The following is a 23,019-nucleotide window of genomic DNA, read 5'->3' on the forward strand; positions in this document are numbered from 1 at the left end:
TACAGTAAGACAGGACTAGCATGAGACTGAAAATCAATGCGAAACAAAAGCTTAGGTATTCAAGCAGAAATAATTGAGCTCGCTCAAAAGCCTTTAGAAGCAAATATCTCTTCACTGCTGCCCATGCTGTTCAATAACTCTAGGTCACAGGAAGCTAAGTCAACCCCCGTCCACATTTTGAAGCATATTTCTAGATAAAACACTCACTGGACACTTTATTAGGTACACCTTGCTAGTACTGGGTTGGTCACCCTTTTGTCTTCAGATGTGACTTTATTCTTTGTGGCACAGATTCAACAAGGTGCTAGAAACATTCCTTTTTTGGAAAATTTTGGTCTATATTTACATGGTAGCATCACACGGTTGCTGTAGATTTGTCGGCTGCACATCCATGATGCAAATCTTCTGTCCCAGCACATCCCAAAGGTGCTCTCTCAGATTGATATCTGGCGACTGTGAGGGCTATTCGGGTATCGTGAGTTCATTATGTTGTTTAAAAAAACAAAACAAAACAAAATAGCAGTTTGGGATTATTTTAGCTTTGTTACGTAGCATGTTTTTCTGCTTGAAGTTGAAGATGGGTATACTGTGGTCATAAAGGGATGGACATGATCAGCCACAATAGGTAGGCTTTTGCATTTCAACAATGGTAAAGTGGATTAAGGGCCCAAAGTTTGTCAAGAAAATATCCCACGCACCATTACACAACCACCACATACAAAGCAGGATGGATAAATGCTTTCATTTTCATGTCACTGCAAATTCTGACCCAACCATTTGACTATTATATCCCTGGGTTCTATCATCCACTCTAATGCAACTGCAAGGGGCCACAAGCCAGTGTCTTCTTGTGCCAGTCTCAAGTCTGGATAAATGCAGAGGGTTGTGGCAGGAAGGGCATCCAACGTAAAACACATGCCAAATCAAACATGCAAATCGTGACAATGACTTCCATACCAGATCGGACGGGGCCCGGGTTGACAACGACCGCAACCGGTGCTGTTGACCAACAGGGTACCGGTGGAAATTGGAGTACTGTTGGTCGAAGACGAAGAAGAAGAGGAGGGAGGTGTGTTCGTAGGCAGAGAGAGTAGAGGAAAGCTAAGAATGTAGGACTGACAGTAGGGACTTTGAATGTTGGTACTATGACAGGGAAGGCTAGAGAGTTGATCGACATGATGCAGAGAAGGAAGGTGGACATACTGTGTGTCCAGGAGACTAGGTGGAAAGGTAGCAAGGCTAGAAGCTTAGGATCAGGGTTCAAGTTGTTCTACCATGGGTCAGATAGGAAGAGAAATGGAGTAGGAGTTATCCTGAAAGAGGAGTTGGTGAGGAATGTTCTAGAGGTGATTAGAGTATCAGACAGGTTGATGAGTCTGAAGCTGGAAGTTGAAGGGGTGATGTTCAATGTTGTGAGTGGTTATGCCCCACAGGTAGGATGTGAGTTAGAAGAGAAGGAGAAATTCTGGAGTGAGTTGGATGAAGTGATGCAGAGCATCCCCAGAGGTGAGAGAGTGGTCGTTGGTGCAGATTTCAATGGGCATGTAGGTGAAGGGAACAGAGGTGATGAGACTGTTATGGGCAGGTTTGGTCTTCAGGACAGGAATGCAGAAGGTCAGATGGTGGTTGACTTTGCAAAGATGATGGAAATGGCTGTAGTGAACACTTTCTTCCAGAAGAGGCAGGTACATAGGGTGACGTACAAGAGCGGAGGTAGAAGCACTCAGGTACATCTTGTGCAGACGCTGTAATCTGAAAGAGATCAGTGACTGTAAAGCATTGGTAGGGGAGAGTGTAGCCAGACAACACAGGATGGTGGTGTGTAAAATGATGCTGGTGGTGAGAAAGATGAAGTGGACTAAGGCAGAGCAGAGGACGAAGTGGTGGAAATTGAAAAAGAAAGAATGTTGTGTAGTTTTTAGGGAGGAGCTGAGACAGACTCTGGGTGGTTTGGAGGTGCTTCCAGATGACTGGACGACTACAGTTAATTTGATCAGGGAGACATGTAGGAGGGTACTCGGTGTGTCATCTGGAAAGAGGAAAGCGGACAAGGAGACTTGGTGGTGGAACAAGGAAGTTCAGGAGTGTATACAGAGAAAGAGGTTAGCTAAGAAGAAGTGGGACACTGAGAGGACTGAAGAGAGTAGACAGGAGTACAGGGAGATACAGCGTAAGGTGAAGGTAGAGGTGGAAAAGGCCAAACAAAGAGCATATGAGGACTTGTATGCTAGGCTGGACACTAAAGAGGGAGAAGTGGATTTGTACAGGTTGGCCAGACAAAGAGATAGAGACTGGAAGGATGTGCAGCAGGTTAGGGTGATTAAAGATAAGGATGGAAATGTATTGACAGGTGCCAGGAGTGTGATGGGAAGATGGTAGGAGTACTTTGAAGATTTGATGAACGAGGAAAATGAAAGGGAATGAAGAGTAGAAGAGGTGACTGGTGTGGAGCAGGAAGTAGCAAAGATTAGTAAGAGTGAAGTGAGGAGGGCGTTGAAGAGGATGAAGAGAGGAAAGGCAGTTGGTCCTGATGACATACCTGTGGAGGTATGGAAGTGTCTAGGAGAGGTGGCAGTAGAGTTTCTGACTAGTTTGTTTAACAAAATCTTGGAGAGGGAGAGGATGCCCGAGGACTGGAGGAGAAGTGTACTGGTGCCAATTTTTAAGAACAAGGGAGATGTGCAGAGCTGTGGCAACTACGTAGATTTAGAGAAAGCGTATGACAGGGTGCCGAGAGAGGAACTGTGGTATTGTATGAGGAAGTCTGGAGTGGCAGACAAGTATGTTAGAGTGGTGCAGGACATGTATGAGAGCTGTAAGACCGTGGTGAGGTGTGCTGTAGGTGTGACAAAGGAGTTCAAGTTGGAGGTGGGTCTGCATCAAGGATCGGCTTTGAGCCCCTTCTTGTTTGCTCTGGTGATGGACAGACTGACAGATGAGGTTAGACAGGAATCTCCATGGACTATGATGTTTTCAGATGACATTGTGATTTGTAGTGAGAGCAGAGAGCAGGTGGAGGAAAATCTAGAGAGGTGGAGGTCTGCTCTGGAAACAGAGGAATGAAACTTAGCCGCAGCAAGACAGAATACATGTGTGTCAATGAGAGGGACCCAGGGGGAACGGTGAGGTTACAGGGAGCAGAGGCGAAGAAGGTGCAGGACTTTAAGTACTTAGGGTCAACGGTTCAGAGCAACGGAGAGTGTGGAAAAGAGGTGAAGAGGCGAGTGCAAGCAGGTTGGAACGGGTTAGAAAAAAGTGTCAGGTGTGTTGTGTGATAAAAGATTATCGGCAAGAATGAAAGGAAAGGTCTTCAAGACGGTGGTGAGACCAGCGATGTTGTTTGGCTTAGAAACAGTGGCACTGAAGAAAAGACAGGAGGCAGAGCTGGAGGTAGCAGAGCTTAAGATGTTAAGGTTCTCTTGGAGTGACGAGGATGGACAGGATCAGGAATGAGTACATCAGAGGGACAGCTCATGTTAGATGTTTTGGAGATAAAGTCAGAGGCCAGATTGAGGTGGTTTGGACATGTTCAGAGAAGACATTGTGAATATATCGATAGAAGGATGCTGAGGTTGGAGCTGCCAGGCAGGAGGTCTAGAGGAAGACCAAAGATAAGATTTATTGATGTATTGAGGGAAGACATGAAGTTAGTTGGTGTGAGTGAAGAGGATGCAGAGGACAGAGTTAGATGGAGGCACATGATTCGCTGTGGCGACCCCTGAAAGGGAACAGCCGAAAGGAAAAGAAGAAGAAGTTCTATCATCCACTCTCATGGCTTTTTCCAATCATTGCTATGCTGATGACACACAGGTATTCCTGGCCTTTCTACCAAATGACTATACGGTCTCATCATGCAGTTCTGCCTGTCTCTTTGACATCTCTACTTGGATAAAAGTGACCTTTTTCAACTCAAATTCTCGAAAACAGAAGTTGTAGTCTTCCCAGCTAGGCCTTCAAGACAACATCAATATCAACTTAAAATCTTTAGTGACTGTCCTTCCTTAGGTTCTCTGTCTCTGTGGCATGTAGAGTTGCCCTCTACAACAGCTACCTTTCTGATTGTGCAACCCAACATATCAAACCCATCCACATTATCCAAAATGCAGCAGCACATGTCATTTTTTTTTTTCAAAGATGTGATTCCTGCCCACAGAGTAGTCAACTCAACAGAACAATTCTAACTGAACTCCCTCATCCAGCATGTCTACGATTTGTCATGTCCAATGCACTCTGCCAACTAACGGCATCTGGTGGTCCCTTCACAACACAGCAAATGATACCTCGCAAACCTCTTCAGCTCAGTGGTCCCACAATGGTAAAACAAGCTACCAAACTCTACACACACAGCAACCTCTGTCCCAATACTCAAGAAACTGTTAAAGAGAGAACTTTTTCCTATGCACTTAAATCTAAAACAAAAATTTCTACTCATAGCCCTTTGCTTTAATGTTTTTTCGTTCGTAGTTGATAGGAGTGACCTCTGGTGTGTTCTTCTGCTGCTGCTGCTCAAATGATAAACCTCGATGTAATAAGTGGTCACTAGAGTTACTGTTGCCTTTTTATTAGTCTGAATCAGTTTGGCCATTCTCCTCTAAAGCATTTTTGCCCAGAAAACTGCTGCTCACTGAATACTTTCCTTTTTTTAGATGATGCCCCAACTGACTAAATTCACTCAGTTGCTGTCATGTGATTAGCTGATTAGATTTTTGAGTTTAAAAAGAAAGTAAAACAGGTGCACCTAATGCAGTGTCTGGTAAGTTTTTGCAAATTGTAGAATATTGCTGAGATTGTTTAAATTTTAAAAGAAGGAGCTATAGCACATCCTCCATAATGTCAGAATATGCATTCTAAATAGCACACAGACTAATAAAAGAAAACCCCCAAAGAGAGATTAAATTTTTTGATGTAACAAGCTCTTTGGAACATCCTTACACCGGGATGTCACAGTTAAAACAATGAGGGAATACAGGTATCTGCTTAATAGCTTCTGAATGAGGCCTAGGTTCTGCACAGGTTTTTGGCGGAGCCACATAAAAAGTTATAGTTAAACTTATTTGGTGAAAAAAATTATAAATAAAATACCCAATCTTCAAAGCTGCTGCAAAATGAAGACACTGAACCTGAAGTTGCACTTACTTGATGTAGTAGGGCACTTTGTTTGGCGAAATGGCACGCTCCCATGGAATCTGCACTGAACCTGTGCAAACACAGAAATACTAAATCAATTTCAAAATAATCATGTCATGCATGAAAAGCTATTGTTCACAATGTCCCTGACAGTGTGTCTTGGACACTTTGCCCATCCAGACATTCTTAACTGAGCTGCTCTGGTGTTCAACAGGGGCAAGAGGCCAAAGAGACAAGCCTATTGTGCTGGGTTTGGCACGGTTTAATAGAATACAGGGAGGTACGGGAATTGGTGAGACAGGGTGACTGCAGCGCTTTAACCGGCCTCCAAAACAAAACCAAAGGGGGTTCCGCTGGGGATCAAAGAGGACAGACTGCAGTGAGGGCAGCAAGAGGCAGACACACTGATACAGAGCCATACACACACCATGTCACGCTCCATTATTGTATTAGGACACTGCACAGTGCAACCTTGTATGTTGTTTTAATTATACACATACAAAAACTGACCTGTGAATCTTATGGTGGAGGAAGTAATTTAATAAAGTAAATGTACAGATTCAAATATATTAGAAAAATGTACTTAAGTATCAAAAGTAAAAGCTCTATTATTATATATTGTTTTCAGTCAGTTCATATTGATTCTGATGGAGTATAAATCTATGGATAAATAGCTTTTTTTGTTGCAGTTATAGTTATTTTTCTGTAACCTAGGAAAAAATTATGGAGTATTATTTTTGGGCGTCATTTGGGTGACTCTTTTTTTAACATGTTCCATGCCACTGGTGTAATCTTTAAACAAAGAATTATGTTATAATGTCATCCAGTTTTTAAAGTAGCTACATTGGTCATTATAGCTTTCAGATAGATATATACTGGTTTAGGAAATTTAAGAAAGCATACGTTCATAAAACTGAACACACGTTCAGGACTGGGGAAAATGTTCTGTTACAATAAGCAATAAGAACCACATCCACCATAATTACTATGTTCTCCAGCTGATAACATACTGAAATACAGGCATGTTAGTGCAGTAAAAAAAACAAAAACAAGCACAGACGCTCTTGCAGTGTGGAGCTCGCTGAACCCGGCAGTGAGGTAGTGCTATATAAGCCCCACTGTGGTTGTTCTGAGCTAGTGTGATTGCAATTAAACTGAATGGGGTACATGAAGACATTGGAGACACACAAGTACACTGCGTTCGATACACTCACACAGAAAGCCCTGGAACACACAGCTTTTCCACTACTTAATCAGTTTAAACTAGGCAAAGTAAATCAAATTTTCAACCTCCCTGCTAGCTGTCTGTAAGCTTTGAAGAGCAGCAGGTAAAAGAAGAGATAGAATTCACAAATGTTTCTCAGCCCAAACGAGAGCAATGATTGTTGTGATGAGCACAGGGAATGCTTATTGCGACAGTGTGCTGGAACTGATGAAAACAGATGAACAAAGCCCGCCAGCTCCACCTGTAACCCAAATACACGTACAAACACACACATGCAAACACACTTGCAAGAAGACAGCGTTATCACAGCAAAACTGTAATACACCTAACCTCCTTTTTCATCCCCCCACGCTCTGAGATGGTGCCTTGGCACAGCGTGGCACAGATTGGTGCAACATGAGGAACAAACTTCAAATAGCAGAAGATGATTCTTACTGGAAAGGAAGTGCTGCGATCCAGGGCCAAAGTCTCTATGTGCATCCTGGAGCTGCTTCAGCCGCTCCTCTATGGACCCCTGAGGAAATACACATGCATGCACACACACACACACACACACACACACACACACACACACACACACACACACACACACACACACACACACACACACACACACACACAAACACACAGACACAAATCAAAGGAAATCATGTTGTTCATCCCCGTCCATTACAAATGCCCACAATAGAAATGCAAGCACACAGACCACCTGCTTCTCCATTAGTTAACTGCAGAATATAAATGATGTCTTTTTCCTTTGCTCCCTCTCTTGAAGGACTCTGAAAGCTTTTGAAGAACAGCAGGTAGGAAATGTAGACAGAGATTACTTAAATAAAAAAGAGTAAAATATTATGTTAAAATGAGGACAAACATTCCTGGTTGCAATAGTAATGTAAGAATCAGCTGGACGAAAAGATGAATTGAGAAAAAGGGTGAAGAGGTTTATAAAAAACTAAAAAATAAAAATCACACTTGTTGCATCAATAACCCAAATTGACAAAATTAAGTTTGCCTTTGTAAAAGCATTTCACATCAGTTATGTTTTTCACCAAAATGGGATTTAGTCTGCCTAATCCTGGTTTATTTGAAATATATTGGATTTGGCACATGAATCATTGTCAGCTGGATTTTTGAAACACATCCTCAAACAATGGGAGGTAAATCCACAGTGAATCCGCAGTGAAGTAGACAGATAGAGGGAAAAAAGAAAGGAGACTATATGGGTGGAGTGAGGACTTCAAAGAGACAACCGGGCAGTGAGTCATAATCTGTAAAGCTAGATAATATTAAATCATAATGTACATATCACTGCTCTCTCCCCAAAAAATAAAAATATAATCTGATGCATGATTTAAATTGGTTGGGATAAATTTTGAGTATTGTCAATGTGCCATGGAGATGTGTCTGCCAATTGTGTGGTGCCGTACAATCTATTTGTTGTACAGGCAATTTGGGCCACCATAAGGAAGATAAATGACTAAATTATCCATGATCGACAAATATTAGCAGATCAAATTTGGAAATACATTTTCGCCTGGCATCAAAGCTGCCAAAATCAACAGGGCACAGGATTTTTCTAGGACTAATCATTTATCATTTTAATTAAGAGACAAGTTGGATCCAGAGAGACAGAGAGAGACAGAGACACAGAGGGAGAAAGAGAGAGAGGTAGAGAGAAGAAAATGTCACAATCCTGTTCGCTGTGTTTAGTTTGTCCCTGTTTTCCCCAGCTTCACTTCCTGTTTTCCTGCCACAGCTTTTGTTTAGTGATCTTTCCCCACTTCTACATTTTGGTTTGCTTGGAGTTACAGTTTTGATTTAGTCTTTTACCTCTCTCTGTGTCTCTCTGTAACCCCCCCAGTAGTTTTCACCCCCGCCGTCCTTACAATAAGATCCCATTGACATTAAACCCTCCTCTCTCTGTCTCCTTACTTGGGTTCTTATAACCTAATTCGTGACAGAAAAGGTTTCAGACACTATGTCAGGTCAGTGCATCTTATTGCAGTGAAATTATTTAATGTGGATGAGTAGAGAGCAGGCCGACCGAGATGCAGGGTAGCACAAAGGCAGTTGATATACACAGTTTTCTTTTCTAAAATAATTTACAGCACCTACTCTACGTGTGACTAACACCTTTGTAATCACAGAGACTCTGAGATTATTCCAAGATCTTGGAGATGAGTATCTGCTGGTGACTATGGATACTAAAAGCCTTTCATCAATGCTGATCATCAGGGGGGATTATAATCTCTCACTTACTTCCTGACTCAAAGACCCAAGGACACACTACCTACAATACTGTAGCACACATTGCACCCGCGATTTAGCAAAAACTGTCCTATAAAAGCACTTTTGTTCCCCAAGACTCTTTACCTTCACCTAAATACATGGGACTATGGCGACAATTTGAGAATGTCTCCTTGATAATTAAGGCTACAGCAAGTGTGTTATTGGAATTTTTGGAACATCTGTATGTTTTTAACTATCATTTAAACTTCTCCATGACCATTAGAAAAGTAAGACGGAAAAACTTTCATTTTAATTAAAACTGAATGACAGTAGGCTGATGTGTATAAAAATAAGACTAACAGATGTTCTTATTTATATGAAAGCTCATTCCATCCCACACTTTAGATATAAAGGTTGCCGTTTAGATATAATAGCTACATCTGCAGGATATAAAGTGCCTCACCAGTTTTTTTTAGCAAAGAGTACTTGAACTTGATGAGGTTGGTCAAACGAGTATCCTAAAAATGGATTAACATTTTTACATACAAAAATGTAAGACCCTTCCAGAAGAAAAGTGCCATTTAACAGGACATGCAGTAGGCTGTGTTACATACTGTATCTATACTGCTGTACATGTATATGAAAATGCCATACAGCATGTACTATCAACATATGTTTTTTCTATTGTGCTGATGGGAAATGAAAATCTGTGACACACTGCCACACCTCTCACCTGCAATAGTTCAATGATCATTGACCCCCACCACACCACTGACGATCCCCTTACAACACCCACCAGACATCCAGACTGCACTTAGAATATGAGAAGGAGAGGAGACACTTCCAAAGACAAAGTCTAAAGGTTTCGACCCTGTCTTCTTTAAAAGCCTGAACTGAAAACTGGCACCAATTTTCAACCAAACCTTCAAAAACTTGAACCTGTGTTAAGTACAATACATCTTTAAATACTCAATCATAAATTCAGACCCTAAAAATTAAAAATGTTTCAATTATAAATTCAGATGGTAGATGCACGTCTACCAGTCTTGGACTGGCAGTTGGTGATGGGAATGGGCCGGAATGGGCAGTTGGGGTTCAGTGTCTTGCCCAGAGACACTTTGACATATAGCTAGGACTGGGGATTGTACCACTGACCGTGTGGTCCGTGAAAGACCGCCCCACATCTAGGTATATAGAAATTTAAAACATTTTACTACTCAAAGACAATGTTTCTACTTTTTGTACAGAAATAAACCGGTAGGTAGAACAATTTTCAATTGTAACGTGGTAATAAAAATGCACACAACTAAATATGTGAGAGACATGAAGGTGTTTGCCAAATTTCATAGAATCCATTCGCCCATTACAATGATCAATCTCATAGTGGGGCTAGGTGAAAGGACAAAGCCTTAGGAAAATATTTAAGAAAAATTGTCTCAGGAGCATAAATGTGTCTACAAAACTGTATGGCAATCCAACCAATAGTCAAAATATTTTAGACGAGAAAAGGCAGGATACTTACTGGCTGAGTGACCAGCGTTGCCATCCATAGAACCAATGTACTAGCAAGGCTACAAACTGCCTAAGATGTTTCATTTGTTGCTACCAAACCAAAGAAAACCTCTTCAGAAAGCACCAGCATGTGACATTACTAGCTGTTATTAGTTCATTTAGATCATTTAATAGCTTTTGCCTGTAGGACAAATTCTTAGAAACCAAATGTATTCCTTAGTTAGTGCACAGGGGCTTACAAATCAGACCCAAAGCTAGTCTAGAGTGATCTGCTACATTTTGTATTGTTCTGTTCTCCTCAGGAATCATTTCATTTTGAGCCACCAAGGCAATGTGATACACTAAAGAGTCAAGGAGCAGCGAGTGTGCAAACTAGATACTGAAAATTAGTTACAAAGAAATGTTGGAGGGATATTAAAGTCACAGTTTTCAGACAAGAGACAGAGAGGAGGAGAGACTGGAGTGGCAATTAAACCATAACAACAAGGCCGCAAACACCCTGCTGTGGAGAAGTTACCATGGAGGTTATCTTATGGGAACAGGGTGTTCTCACATGAGGTGTAGGGACTGCTGAGGGAATTCTGTTGTGCCTGTAGGAGCACTACAGTGGTTGCTGATGAAAGATGCAACCTAAGCTTAAAAGTTGCAAACTGCAGTTAATGCACAGTAATGCACACTGGATAATGCATACATACATTCAGTAAAACAATGAGAGAAGAGCAAGTCCAGTTCAATGAATCCAAACCACTTTATTTTTGAAAGATTTAAGAGGCTTTAAGAGTAAGTGCCTTGAATTCAGAATGCATTGAATAATTCCCTCACCATGTACAGAGGTACAAGTCATGACTCATTTCATTTTTGAGCATCATAACTCAATTCCTATTGTGTAAAGATACCAAGGACCTGGGGAAAGTTTCCTGGTAATGATCTAACATGATGGTTATTGATAAATGTTAAATTCTAAACGATCTGCTTAACTTAACTTAAATTGAGCTTTTCTACCTATTGGTAGTCAAACCGCTTTAACCCACTTCTCATTCACCCATTCGCACTTACACACACACACACCAGCTGGCCAACACTCACAGGGAGCAACTAAGTTGGGGTTCAATGTCTTTCTAAAGGATACTTCAACATGTGACCAGAGTAGCCGTGGATTGAACCAACAAACGTTGGATTGGTGGACCACAGCACTACCTGCTGCACCACAGTCACCACATTTGAACATTTCTTTAACTTATTAAATTTCTACTCATGTTTCACAGTACATTCCCACTTTCCCTCCCTCTCTATGCAGGCTGTTAAGAGCTTCTTAAGGTTGGCTGTCTGTGAGGCTGAAGAGAAAGATGGACACATTTGAAAGATGATGCATTTAAATCTATGTAGGGTGTGCTATATATATTAGAAATACAATCAAAAAAATTTTGAATTGTAAACACTTGCAATTGTTTTGTATTTGTATAAAGGATAATTAATGTAAATATGTTGGAAGTCTACAGCTTTCAGTTTGTTGCTCAGTTTGTTAAACTAACTTCCACTAAACTAAACTTAAAAAAAGTAAACTTATAGCTCTTGCTAAAGGCAGACCAGACTCTGAACAGCGGTGGGTCTGGCTGTTTCCATGCACTAGGCAGAATTTCATTAAATTCCAAAGTTTAAAAGACTTGAAAATATCGACTTGTAGCTGACATATCTGAAGTGTAGAAGTAAGTATAAAAGTAAATACACTGTCTCTTCCCTTTAGATCCTTATCATTCACATTGGCACATCCAGATAATTAATCATTATGAATAATTAATGTGGCAACAGCTGCTGTGCCACATGCGTAAATGCGCACTGCTTCTGTCTAACTTTAGAGAGGCACATGTCAATCATGCGGCTGTGTGACGGCTGCAGGGAATTATTAAACTCAGAAATTCATCCTACATTACTCCAGCTAAAAGCAACAACCAGAACTTAAGTTGCCATGTTTTACATTTTAGAAAAACTCAAATGGAAATAGCAAGAAAATATGTAATTTTGTGCCTCAAAAATTTTGCGATGTAAATATCATTGATGTTATTTGTATCTTGGCTAGTTAAATGATAGTAAAAATTGTATTTGCATGTAGGGACCTGTGTGGGACAGAAAACAGAAGCCAGAAAAGAAACTGGTCAATGTAAATGTTAAATTATTTGTACAGTAAATGTGTGCAGCAGTAAAGTTTTATTTTCTAATTGATTGGTTATCATAACTAAATATTTAATAAAAGGGATAATTATCATTATTCCAACATGTTATATTACCTAACAAAGAGTATCAGAGTTCACAATGAACATGATGTGGCAATGCGTCGACATAACAGATTATGTAAATAAATTGATTTACGGGACACCCGCCAATGATTCAGATTTTTGATTCCTGTGTCTAGTGAGAACATGACATCCACTGATGAACGAGCAAAAAAAAAAAACTTGAGCACAATCATCTAAGTTAAGAGTATTTTAAGCAATGTGGTGCTCTGCAAGCTCTGCAAATTGTTTTATTTATTTTGCTGTTGAACTGCTAAATGCAGATTGCTCCAAATTCCTTTAACTTGAATAGAACAAGCTATTGTTTTAAATATATTGTACTGCAGACAATACTATTTCAGTTGTGAAGCCCTTAGTCACTCTGATAGAGGTAATGTTACAGTACATAAATACTGTACTGTGTTGTTTGATACTCTGGTACCATCATCAATATGAAGACACCACGTGCAAGTGTGTGTAGAGATGACAGTGCAGCTCACTGCAAACTTTTACAGTAGGTGGAAGCTGACAGGGAGGGGGGGCTTAAGCGTAATGTAAACAGAGATACAGATGTGCTGCCTGTCTCATTACTAAGACAAACACATATGGTAGCCCAAAATTATGTGTTGGCAAATCAAATTGTTTGCAATTCAAATCTTGCTTCATATTCAGCTTTCGGTTATTGATTTTTTTACATGATAAATGTCTTTCACATGCCTATTATGTTATGTAAATGTTGTTAAAGGCATCACTGAAACTCATATCAGTGCCTTTTCTGATCGCCAGATGGTCTATATTTAAAAAAAACAACAAAGGAACAGTCAAATAGTCACATTGCAAAGACAAACCCAAATCAACTGACAAACAGTGGACAGTTAGGTAGAACACAATTACTTGTACACAATTTATAACAATATTTCACTTGGAGATAACATCAACTACCACATTGAGTGGTTTTGAAGATACCTTTGCGTAACCAGCATTCATCTATCAGCTTGCAAATGTTCTCTTGTCACTTCAACAAATAATAACAGAATTTCTCGTCACACACGGCCTTTATTTATCTATTAAAACACACCATTGTCTATCAAAAGCTCAAACATAAATAAATGAATGAATGCAAGATATAAAGCATTTGGAAGGCCTGAGGTGTGGGCACCTCAGAAAATGTAATCACTCTGTGTGTCCCTTGGTTTTGACGGCTGGAAAAGCTACTGCTGACATTGTCAAACAGACAACGCAGACCCGGCTTTGAACCCTACCTGAAGTACTTTCCATCTGCTGTTGAGATGCTCTAGGGCGCCTGCATTCTCCATCGACAAATGGACATCGGAGATTGCCAGCTGGTGAGCCAGATCATTGATGTGCTTCATGCCCTCCTTCACCTGGGTCAGCTCCTCCTTAAATAACTGCAGGAGTACACGGAAGACACAAAGAGTGAGACAAGGAGATGAACAGAGAGAGTAAAACGGAAAAAAGAACAGTGAAATAAATGAGAAAACAGATGAAATACAAAATATAACAGAGAAAACTATCACACCCTGGCAAAATGAGGAAGCAGTCTACTCTAGACAAACTCCACTGAAATCATATAAATAACAAAACTAATTTGAAACATAACCCATTACTGCTCTCAGTTCTGTTTCAGGAACTATTTGGCAGTAACCATGTATTCACTTCCTAAATCATAGCGAAAAAACAGATAATATTGAACTAGCACAGGCCTCCATTCACAATAGATTTTAAAGGTGAACAATGAGACACAAAGGAATTTCTATAATACATTACAAGAAAAAAAACATCTACCATAACAATAATTCATATACGTGTGTGGCAAGGGCATAAAGTATATGCATGTAGTAGTCTCGTTACTAATCCATTTTGCAGACGTGGCTCTTGGTAGTCTACTGTTATTTCATTTTATGTTTCATGCAGTCAAAGTTTTTACTATAGATTTTAATTTCACTTAATATTTCCATATAAATGGAAGTGAATATACAGTTAATAAAGGCCACCAAAGACACAATAGACAATGTTTAAAAGACAACATTCATTATTGTACAATTTGCCTGTTGGAAACGGATGTTGGAATGTGAGAGTTCACAGTGGAGACATAGCTAAAAGACAAGGTACTATGCACTATTCACAAGAAGTGAACTCCATGGCATAAACATCAGCAATATCAGCCCTAGGACAGCTCGCAGTTTCTTCTACAGTATTATTTGGTTGACAGGAATGTTAACGTAAAAGCACATTGCAGCACATTAGTATTCAGGCAGAAATGTTGCTGAAATCAAATTAACATTTTGCATAATGACTAATCTATATTAACCCTATGGAATTTTATTTTAACGCTGTATAGATGTGAAATTTACCAACTGGCTTCTTTTGACATTAGAAAAATATTTTTTGAACTCACTGAATAGGCTCACTAGATTTAGCAAGTAAAACATCACCAAAAATATGTAAAGTAATATCTGACAAAAGCAGAAATGTAAAAAAAATACATCATTTATTATTCGGTTTGTTACAACCCTGTACGTGTGTATGCATGTGTTTATAATTGTGTCATATTTGCACGGTGTCTGCTTCTGTATACATCTTTGTTTTATTGTGATGAGTGAGGGATTTCTCAGATGAGGCCAACTGACATCTTCTTTTCCTTTCGGCTGCTCCCTTTCAGGGGTCGCCACAGCGAATCATGTGCCTCCATCTAACTCTGTCCTCTGCATCCTCTTCACTCACACCAACTAACTTCATGTCCTCCCTCACTACATCCATAAATCTCCTCTTTGGTCTTCCTCTAGACCTCCTGCCTGGCAGCTCCAACCTCAGCATCCTTCTACCGATATATTCACAGTTTCTCCTCTGAACATGTCCAAACCACCTCAATCTGGCCTCTCTGACTTTATCTCCAAAACATCTAACATGAGCTGTCCCTCTGATGTACTCATTCCTGATCCTGTCCATCCTCGTCACTCCCAAAGAGAACCTCAACATCTTAAGCTCTGCTACCTCCAGCTCTGCCTCCTGTCTTTTCTTCAGTGCCACTGTCTCTAAGCCGAACAACATTGCTGGTCTCACCACCGTCTTGAACACCTTTCCTTTCATTCTCGCTGATACTCTTTTATCACACAACACACCTGACACTTTTCTCCACCCGTTCCAACCTGCCTGCACTCGCCTCTTTACCTCTTTTCCACACTCACCGTTGCTCTGAACCGTTGACCCTAAGTACTTAAAGTCCTGCACCTTCTTCACCTCTGCTCCCTGTAACCTCACCATTCCACCTGGGTCCCTCTCATTGACACACATGTATTCTGTCTTGCTGCGGCTAAGCTTCATTCCTCTGTTTTCCAGAGCAGACCTCCACCTCTCTAGATTTTCCTCCACCTGCTCCCTGCTCTCACTACAAATAACAATGTCATCTGCAAACATCATAGTCCAGGGAGATTCTTGTCTAACCTCATCTGTCAGTCTGTCCATCACCAGAGCAAACAAGAAGGGGCTCAAAGCCGATCCTTGATCCAGACCCACCTCCACCTTAAACTCCTCTGTCACACCTACAGCACACCTCACCACTGTCTTACAGCTCTCACACATGTCCTGCACCACTCTAACATACTTCTCTGCCACTCCAGACGTCCTCATACAATACCACAGTTCCTCTTTCGGCACCCTGTCATACGCTTTTTCTAAATCTACGAAGACACAATGCAACTCCCTATGACCCTCTCTGTACTTCTCCATCAGCGTCCTCAAAGCAAATACTGCATCTGTTGTACTCTTTCTAGGCATGAAACCATATTGCTGCTCACAAATGTTCACCTCTGCCCTTAGCCGAGCTTCCACTACTCTTTCCCACAACTTAATTGTGTGACTCATCAGCTTTATTCCTCTGTAGTTGCCACAGCTCTGCACATCTCCCTTGTTCTTAAAAATTGGTACCAGTACACTTTTCCTCCAGTCCTCTGGCATCCTCTCACTCTCCAAGATCTTGTTAAACAAACTAGTCAAAAACTCTTCTAGAGTTCTTCTCTCCTAGACACTTCCATACCTCCACAGGTATGTCATCAGGACCAACTGCCTTTCCGCTCTTCATCCTCTTCAATGTCCTCCTCACTTCACTCTTACTAATCTTTGCTACTTCCTGCTCCACACCAGTCACCTCTTCTACTCTTCGTTCCCTTTCATTTTCCTCGTTCATCAACTCTTCAAAGTACTCCTTCCATCTTCCCATCACACTCCTGGCACCTGTCAATACATTTCCATCCTTATCTTTAATCACCCTAACCTGCTGCACATCCTTTCCATCTCTATCTCTTTGTCTGGCCAACCTGTACAAATCCACCTCTCCCTCTTTAGTGCCCAACCTAGCATACAAGTCCTCATATGCTCTTTGTTTGGCCTTTGCCACCTCTATCTTCACCTTACGCTGTATCTCCCTGTACTCCTGTCTACTCTCTTCAGTCCTCTCAGTGTCCCACTTCTTCTTAGCTAACCTCTTTCTCTGTATACACTCCTGAACTTCCTCGTTCCACCACCAAGTCTCCTTGTCCGCTTTCCTCTTTCCAGATGACACACCGAGTACCCTCCTACCTGTCTCCCTGATCAAATTAGCTGTAGTAGTCCAGTCATCTGGAAGCACCTCCAAACCACCCAGAGTCTGTCTCAGCTCCTCCCTGAAAACTAAACGACATTCTTCCTTTTTCAACTTCTACCGCTTCGTCCTCTGCTCTGCCTTAGTCCTCCTTATCTTCCTCACCACCAGCATCATTTTACACACCACCATCCTGTGTTGTCTGGCTACACTCTCCCCTACCAATGCTTTACAGTCACTGATCTCTTTCAGATTACAACGTCTACACAAGATGTAGTCTACCTGAGTGCTTCTCCCTCCGCTCTTGTACGTCACCCTATGTTCCTGCGTCTTCTGAAAGAAAGTGTTTACTACAGCCATTTCCATCCTCTTTGCAAAGTCAACCACCATCTGACCTTCTGCGTTCCTGTCCTGAACACCAAACCTGCCCATAACAGTCTCATCACCTCTGTTCCCTTCACCTACATGCCCATTGAAATCTGCACCAATGACAACTCTCTCACCTCTGGGGATGCTCTGCATCACTTCATCTAACTCACTCCAGAATTTCTCCTTCTCTTCTAACTCACATCCTACCTGTGGGGCATAACCACTCACAACATTGAACATCACCCCTTCAACTTCCAGCTTCAGACTCATCAACCTGTCTGATACTCTTTTCACCTCTAGAACATTCCTCACAAAATCCTCTTTCAATATAACTCCTACTCCATTTCTCTTCCTATCTGACCCATGGTAAAACAACTTAAACCCTGCTCCTAAGCTTCTAGCCTTGCTACCTTTACACCTGGTCTCCTGGACACACAGTATGTCCACCTTCCTTCTCTGCATCATGTCGATCAACTCCCTAGCCTTCCCTGTCATAGTACCAACATTCAAAGTCCCTACTGTCAGTCCTACATTCTTAGCTTTCCTCTTCTCTCTCTGCCTACGAACACACCTTCCTCCTCTTCTTCTTCGTCTTCGACCAACAGTAGTCCAATTTCCACCGGTACCCTGTAGGTCAACAGCACCGGTGGCGGTCGTTGTTAACCCGGGCCCCGACCTATCCGGTATGGAAGTCTTTGTCGCGATTCGCATGTTTGATTTGGCATGTGTTTTACGTCGGATGCCCTTCCTGCCACAACCCTCTGCATTTATCCAGACTTGGGACTGGCACAAGAAGACACTGGCTTGTGCCCCTTTGCGGTTGCATTATGAGGCCAACTGACATGGCTGGCCTAAAGACAGAGCTAAACATGTGCTGGCTGTGACAGGAGTCCAAATAGTGACATGATTATTGTGAAGTGTCCTCACTTCTAATGAATTGTGCCACACAATTACAGGCAGCAGCAGCAGCACTCAGCACCTCATAATGACTAAACCAATGACCTGGCATTTGTTTAGCAACATGTATTCAACTGAGGATTGTAATCCCATCATCTTCAGGTATCAGTTAGAAGGGTCACGTCATTGTCATCTTTCAGATTACATCTACTCTGACAGATATGTGTACACAGGCAACCAAAATAACAATGATAACTATTCGTGAGGTAAACATATCACTGTTGTGTTTTTGTAATAAAAAAACAAAAAACAATATGTTTACAAGATGTCAAAGTGTCACAGTGTGTTGTTACAGGGTTAGCCAGAGGCAATCATCTGAAAGGACACAATTAGGTTACACACACACGTAAACCAGTTTAGAATCGAGTTTCATGATAATGTGTCTGCTTGTAAGTGTGGATGAAAAAGATAAAGAGAAGAAAGAGAGAAAGTGCACCCTACTTTGGTAGCATCTATGTGGTCCTGCAGTGAGTCAATGAAGAGGTCTCCCACAGGCTCCCAGGCATCTCTCACCCCCTCTGCCTGTTCCAGGGCCACTGCCAGCTCCTCCATTGCCGCTTGGATCTGCAGTAGACGCTCTAACGTCCTCTCCATGTGTCTGAGGTGAAATTGTTTTTCATTACACTTAACTACCTGCACCATTAAAACTTGAAAGTAATTTGAGTGATGCAGTCATAAACAGTCAATCAAGTCCACAGAGCATGCAGTCAAAATAATTAATGATTTAAAATAAACTTTACTATTTTACTTTACTTAAGTAGAGCTATGGGGAAAATATTTTACAATAAAAAGGTCTTCTCTGTCAAAACACTTTAGAATATTCTAAAAATAAGCACTAAATTATAAATCATCTTTAAACTGAAAATCAAAGACAACTTTTAGACAATTTCCACACATTGTCAAACCTATATGTAAGCAATATGCAGTGTTTCATGCATACAATAATACTTTACTCAAAACATTTGGTTGTCAGGTAACTAAGAAAACCCAGAACACTCAATTTAAATTAAAATGAAAATAAACGCAATTTTAAAAAGGTGGGACAACGTCTAAAACAAATAAAAACAGATTGATAAAAGGTCTGGACAGAAAACAGACCAGTTCAGCGCCCAGACTCTGCTAGACCACGCAGCACGTGGTCTAGCAGAGTACGTGGTCGCAGTACGCAGTACGTAGTACGTGGTCTAGCGTTGTCTTGCTGAAATATGTAAAGCGTTTCCTGAAAGAGACGTTGTTTGGATCGGAGTATATGTTGCTTTAAAACTTGTACCATGTAATAGGCACTAATGCAGCCCCATACCATCAGTGATGCAGGATTTTTAACTGTTCAATGATAACAAGCTTGATGGTACTACACCTCTTTAGTCGGCAGGACATGGTGTCCATGGTTTCCAAAAAGAATTTCAAATTTTGATTCATCTGATCACAGAACAGTTTTCCATTTTGCCTCAGACCATTTTCAATGAGCTATGGCTTAGACAACAAGGCGGCGTTTCTGGATCGTGTTCACATAAAGCTTCTCCTTTGCATGATACAGCTTTAACTAATATTTGTGGACTGCACTGAGAACTGTGTTCACAGGCTGTGATTTCTGGAAGTGTTCCTGAGCCCATGCAGCGATGTCCATTAGAAAATCATGCCTGTTATTAATGCAGTGTCGCCTGAGGGGCTGAAGATCACGTGCATGCAGTTTTGACCTTTGGCCATGTCCCTTGTGAACAGAGATTCCTCCTGATTCTCTGAATCTTTTGACGATATTATATACTGTAGATGGCGGGATCTTAGCTTTTTCAATTTGAGGAACATTTTCTTAAATTGTTTCACAATTTCTACCCATCTTTACTTTCGAGAGGCTCTGCCTCTCTGAAATGCTCCTTTTATACTCAGTCAAGTCACTGACCTGTAGCCAATTAATCTAATTAGATGTCAAATGCACCTCCATTTGTTTTTGATTTGCAGCAATTAACTTGCCAGACTTTTGTTGCCCCTGTTCCAGTTTTTTTTTAGATGTGTTGTGCCATCAAACTCAAAATGAGCTAATATTTTCCATGAAGTTATGAAATTTTTCAGCTTCAACATCTGATATGTTGTTTATGATCTATTGTGAATAAAAAATGGTTAATGAGATTCAGAAATTATTGTATCCTGTTTTATGTTTTACACATCATCCCAGCTTTCTTTTAATTAGGGTTGTGTTATTCCTAAATTTTACTAACAAAAAAAAAAATAATTTAAAAAATTAGAAAAAATCACGAAAAGTGGTTATTAGTGGTTATTAAATGTGGTATTAGAACTGGTTCTAATACTGACCTTAATTCCAAAACTTATCATGGCTTTGAACAATTAGTTTCCTTTAGCCATAAACTTTCTTTTTCTTATGCTTCTTTGCAACACCGGACATGGTTCCAAAAATAATACTATGGTTGTTAACTGATGTAAAAGTGCAAATACAGCAATGTTAGAGTAGGGTCACACGGTTATTGGGGGAGAAGTAAGAAGAAAATAACTAAGTGAGAAGAAAATATCTGACCTGTGCCGGTCCACACAACGTGCTGTAAGTTTTTCCCACAGATCACTGGCTACGTTCGCCTGCTTCCACACTGAGCGACTCACGTTCAAGATCCGTTGGTGTGGAGACACCTCTGCAGAGGATTATATGGTTATAGGTTATGTGGGGAAAAAACAGAGCAGATCAAGAAGTAACACTGTTAAGAAGGAAGTGGGGATTCATAACGAATCCATGCATGGAGAGAAAGAAAAGGCAGAGGAGAAAATGAAGATTGCAATGGCATTCCCCAGGTGGTAAGAGCCAGACATCATGAAGGAGACATGTCTGTAGAGAAACAGCCAAGCTTGCTGTATTATTGATCTGAGCAGATGGTACTTTAGAACTGCTGAACTAGAGCTAATTGGTCCCGACCTGGACACTTTCCCTAAACTCAGTGTGATACCGGAGGACAGATCACTGTTAATAACTACTAATGGAAGATTTTACCTGCATGGGTCCAACCAAATGAACTCTGGGGTTTAGCCAGTGTGGTTTGTGAGTATGATATTTTGGCCTGCGCAGCAGTTGGCACAGAGTATGAAGGGAGCAGACCTTTTCCATCGGTCAGGGTCTCCTCTGGCTCCTGGAAGGGGTGCTGAGCCAGAAAGGCCTGGGCAGACTCCAATACTGAGTAGATGAATGGCCCCCGAGACTTGACATCTTCCATGAATGCCTGCCGAGAGACAAACAGAAAAAGGAGAGTGTTTCTAAGTGGAATGGAACAAAAGACACAAGCCCTTTCCAAACTCAATTGTTGGCATCTTCAATCGGCAATTATGTACTGTGTATGTACTGTGTTGTATTGTGTCGGTCTATCACATAAAATCCCAATAAAATTCATTTGTGTTTTTGATTTTAACGTGAACAATTAGAAGGCACTGTAATTGTATTTTTAGGCAGTAGAAGTAGCTTGACTTTCATTTATAATTCCCAGAGAATCACAACATACCCAGGCTGCTAAAAAGAACAAATGAGAGTTTATGACGGACTTGCTTTATTCATCCTGCAGTGGACTTTTCATTGGTCTATTTCAAATGATATATTACCAGCAACCATCAGAGTGAAAAAATACTGGTACAGTACATAAACAAGAATGATGTGACATTTCCAGCATTTTCAGTTGATGAGGAGGCCCTGAGTGCGCCACAAAGCTACACAATAGGACAGAGTGCATTGTGGGTTGTGTATGTGTTGTTTCCTCTACATCTGAACAATACAAATGCAAGTATTTAAAATGAAAACCTTAGCAGCCTCCTATGATTTTATTTTATGGTTAAAGATAAGTGTAGGGGCCTTACATAGAAAACTGAGTCAACATTATAATATTTGTTATGTCGATCAAACATTTGCTCACTTTATCCACCATAATTTGCTTATAAGAGATAATAGAGAGAGGTAAGAGAGAAGTTTTGCGACAGCAAGGGGTCAAAAACAATAATGGGTCACACGACAAATATGCAGTAGCATCAGATAGTTACAAGATGGTGAATCACATGCATTGCTTTCTATCGAGAAAAATAAGATTCTGCATCGCAGGAGTAGTTCAGATAACTTATACTGCCTTGCAAAGTAATTCTATGTATTGCAAATAAATGGTTGATTGTTTTAAATTTTTTGATATCAATCATTATTTATGTAGTTTTAAAATATTAATCAAGTTATGTACACTATTAGATAAGCTTTAAAATACCAGCATATGGCTGCTAAAAATATTATATACCTAATTTCAAACATATTTTGGCAAAAACATTATTCCTACTGGTGAAAGAACATTCAGTTCCACTTTGTTTTCATATTGGCCAGTTAACTGGTTTCACGTTACGTCTTTTAATCTGTTAAACCGATTTTGCTGGATGATAGGTTAAATGCTGTGAAATATCCTGTAATAGTGGTTGCTTAGTCAAAATTAAACTAGATGGCATAATCCCCGCTGATTTAAACTTCTTACTTAGAAAAATAGCGCCATGGCGATTCGTTCCAAGTGTTGGAACCTGACAAGTCACGAAAAGTATTGCAACTCCACACACTATGAAGCTAAACCAAGTACTCAGAGCATTCAAATCAAACTACTTAGCTCTATCAGTCATGGTTTCATGTTTTTGAAAAAAGTCTTAACTAACCCAAAATTCCTTTCAAAGTATTCCTATTGAATATAGACCAAAACAAGACAGCTTTGTACAAT

The 23,019-nt window shown here is 40.6% G+C and overlaps 1 protein-coding gene across 4 annotated transcripts in view; it reads right to left on the reverse strand.

The window, feature by feature from the left end:
- The window catches only part of drp2 (dystrophin related protein 2), a 108,213-nt gene that overhangs the window by 30,993 nt on the left and 54,201 nt on the right, over nt 1–23,019 (reverse strand). For all 4 annotated transcript variants that reach the window (XM_067519226.1, XM_067519223.1, XM_067519225.1 and 1 more), the window contains exons 4-9: nt 21,390–21,510; nt 20,820–20,931; nt 18,731–18,887; nt 13,626–13,772; nt 6,788–6,866; nt 5,137–5,197 (exon numbers count right to left, since the gene is read on the reverse strand). In XM_067519226.1, coding sequence (XP_067375327.1) covers nt 5,137–5,197; nt 6,788–6,866; nt 13,626–13,772; nt 18,731–18,887; nt 20,820–20,931; nt 21,390–21,510 — 677 coding nt within the window. The remainder of the gene's footprint in view (nt 1–5,136; nt 5,198–6,787; nt 6,867–13,625; nt 13,773–18,730; nt 18,888–20,819; nt 20,932–21,389; nt 21,511–23,019) is intronic.

This window comes from Channa argus, chromosome 10 (assembly GCF_033026475.1).
Source record: "Channa argus isolate prfri chromosome 10, Channa argus male v1.0, whole genome shotgun sequence".
Classification (NCBI taxonomy): domain Eukaryota; kingdom Metazoa; phylum Chordata; class Actinopteri; order Anabantiformes; family Channidae; genus Channa; species Channa argus.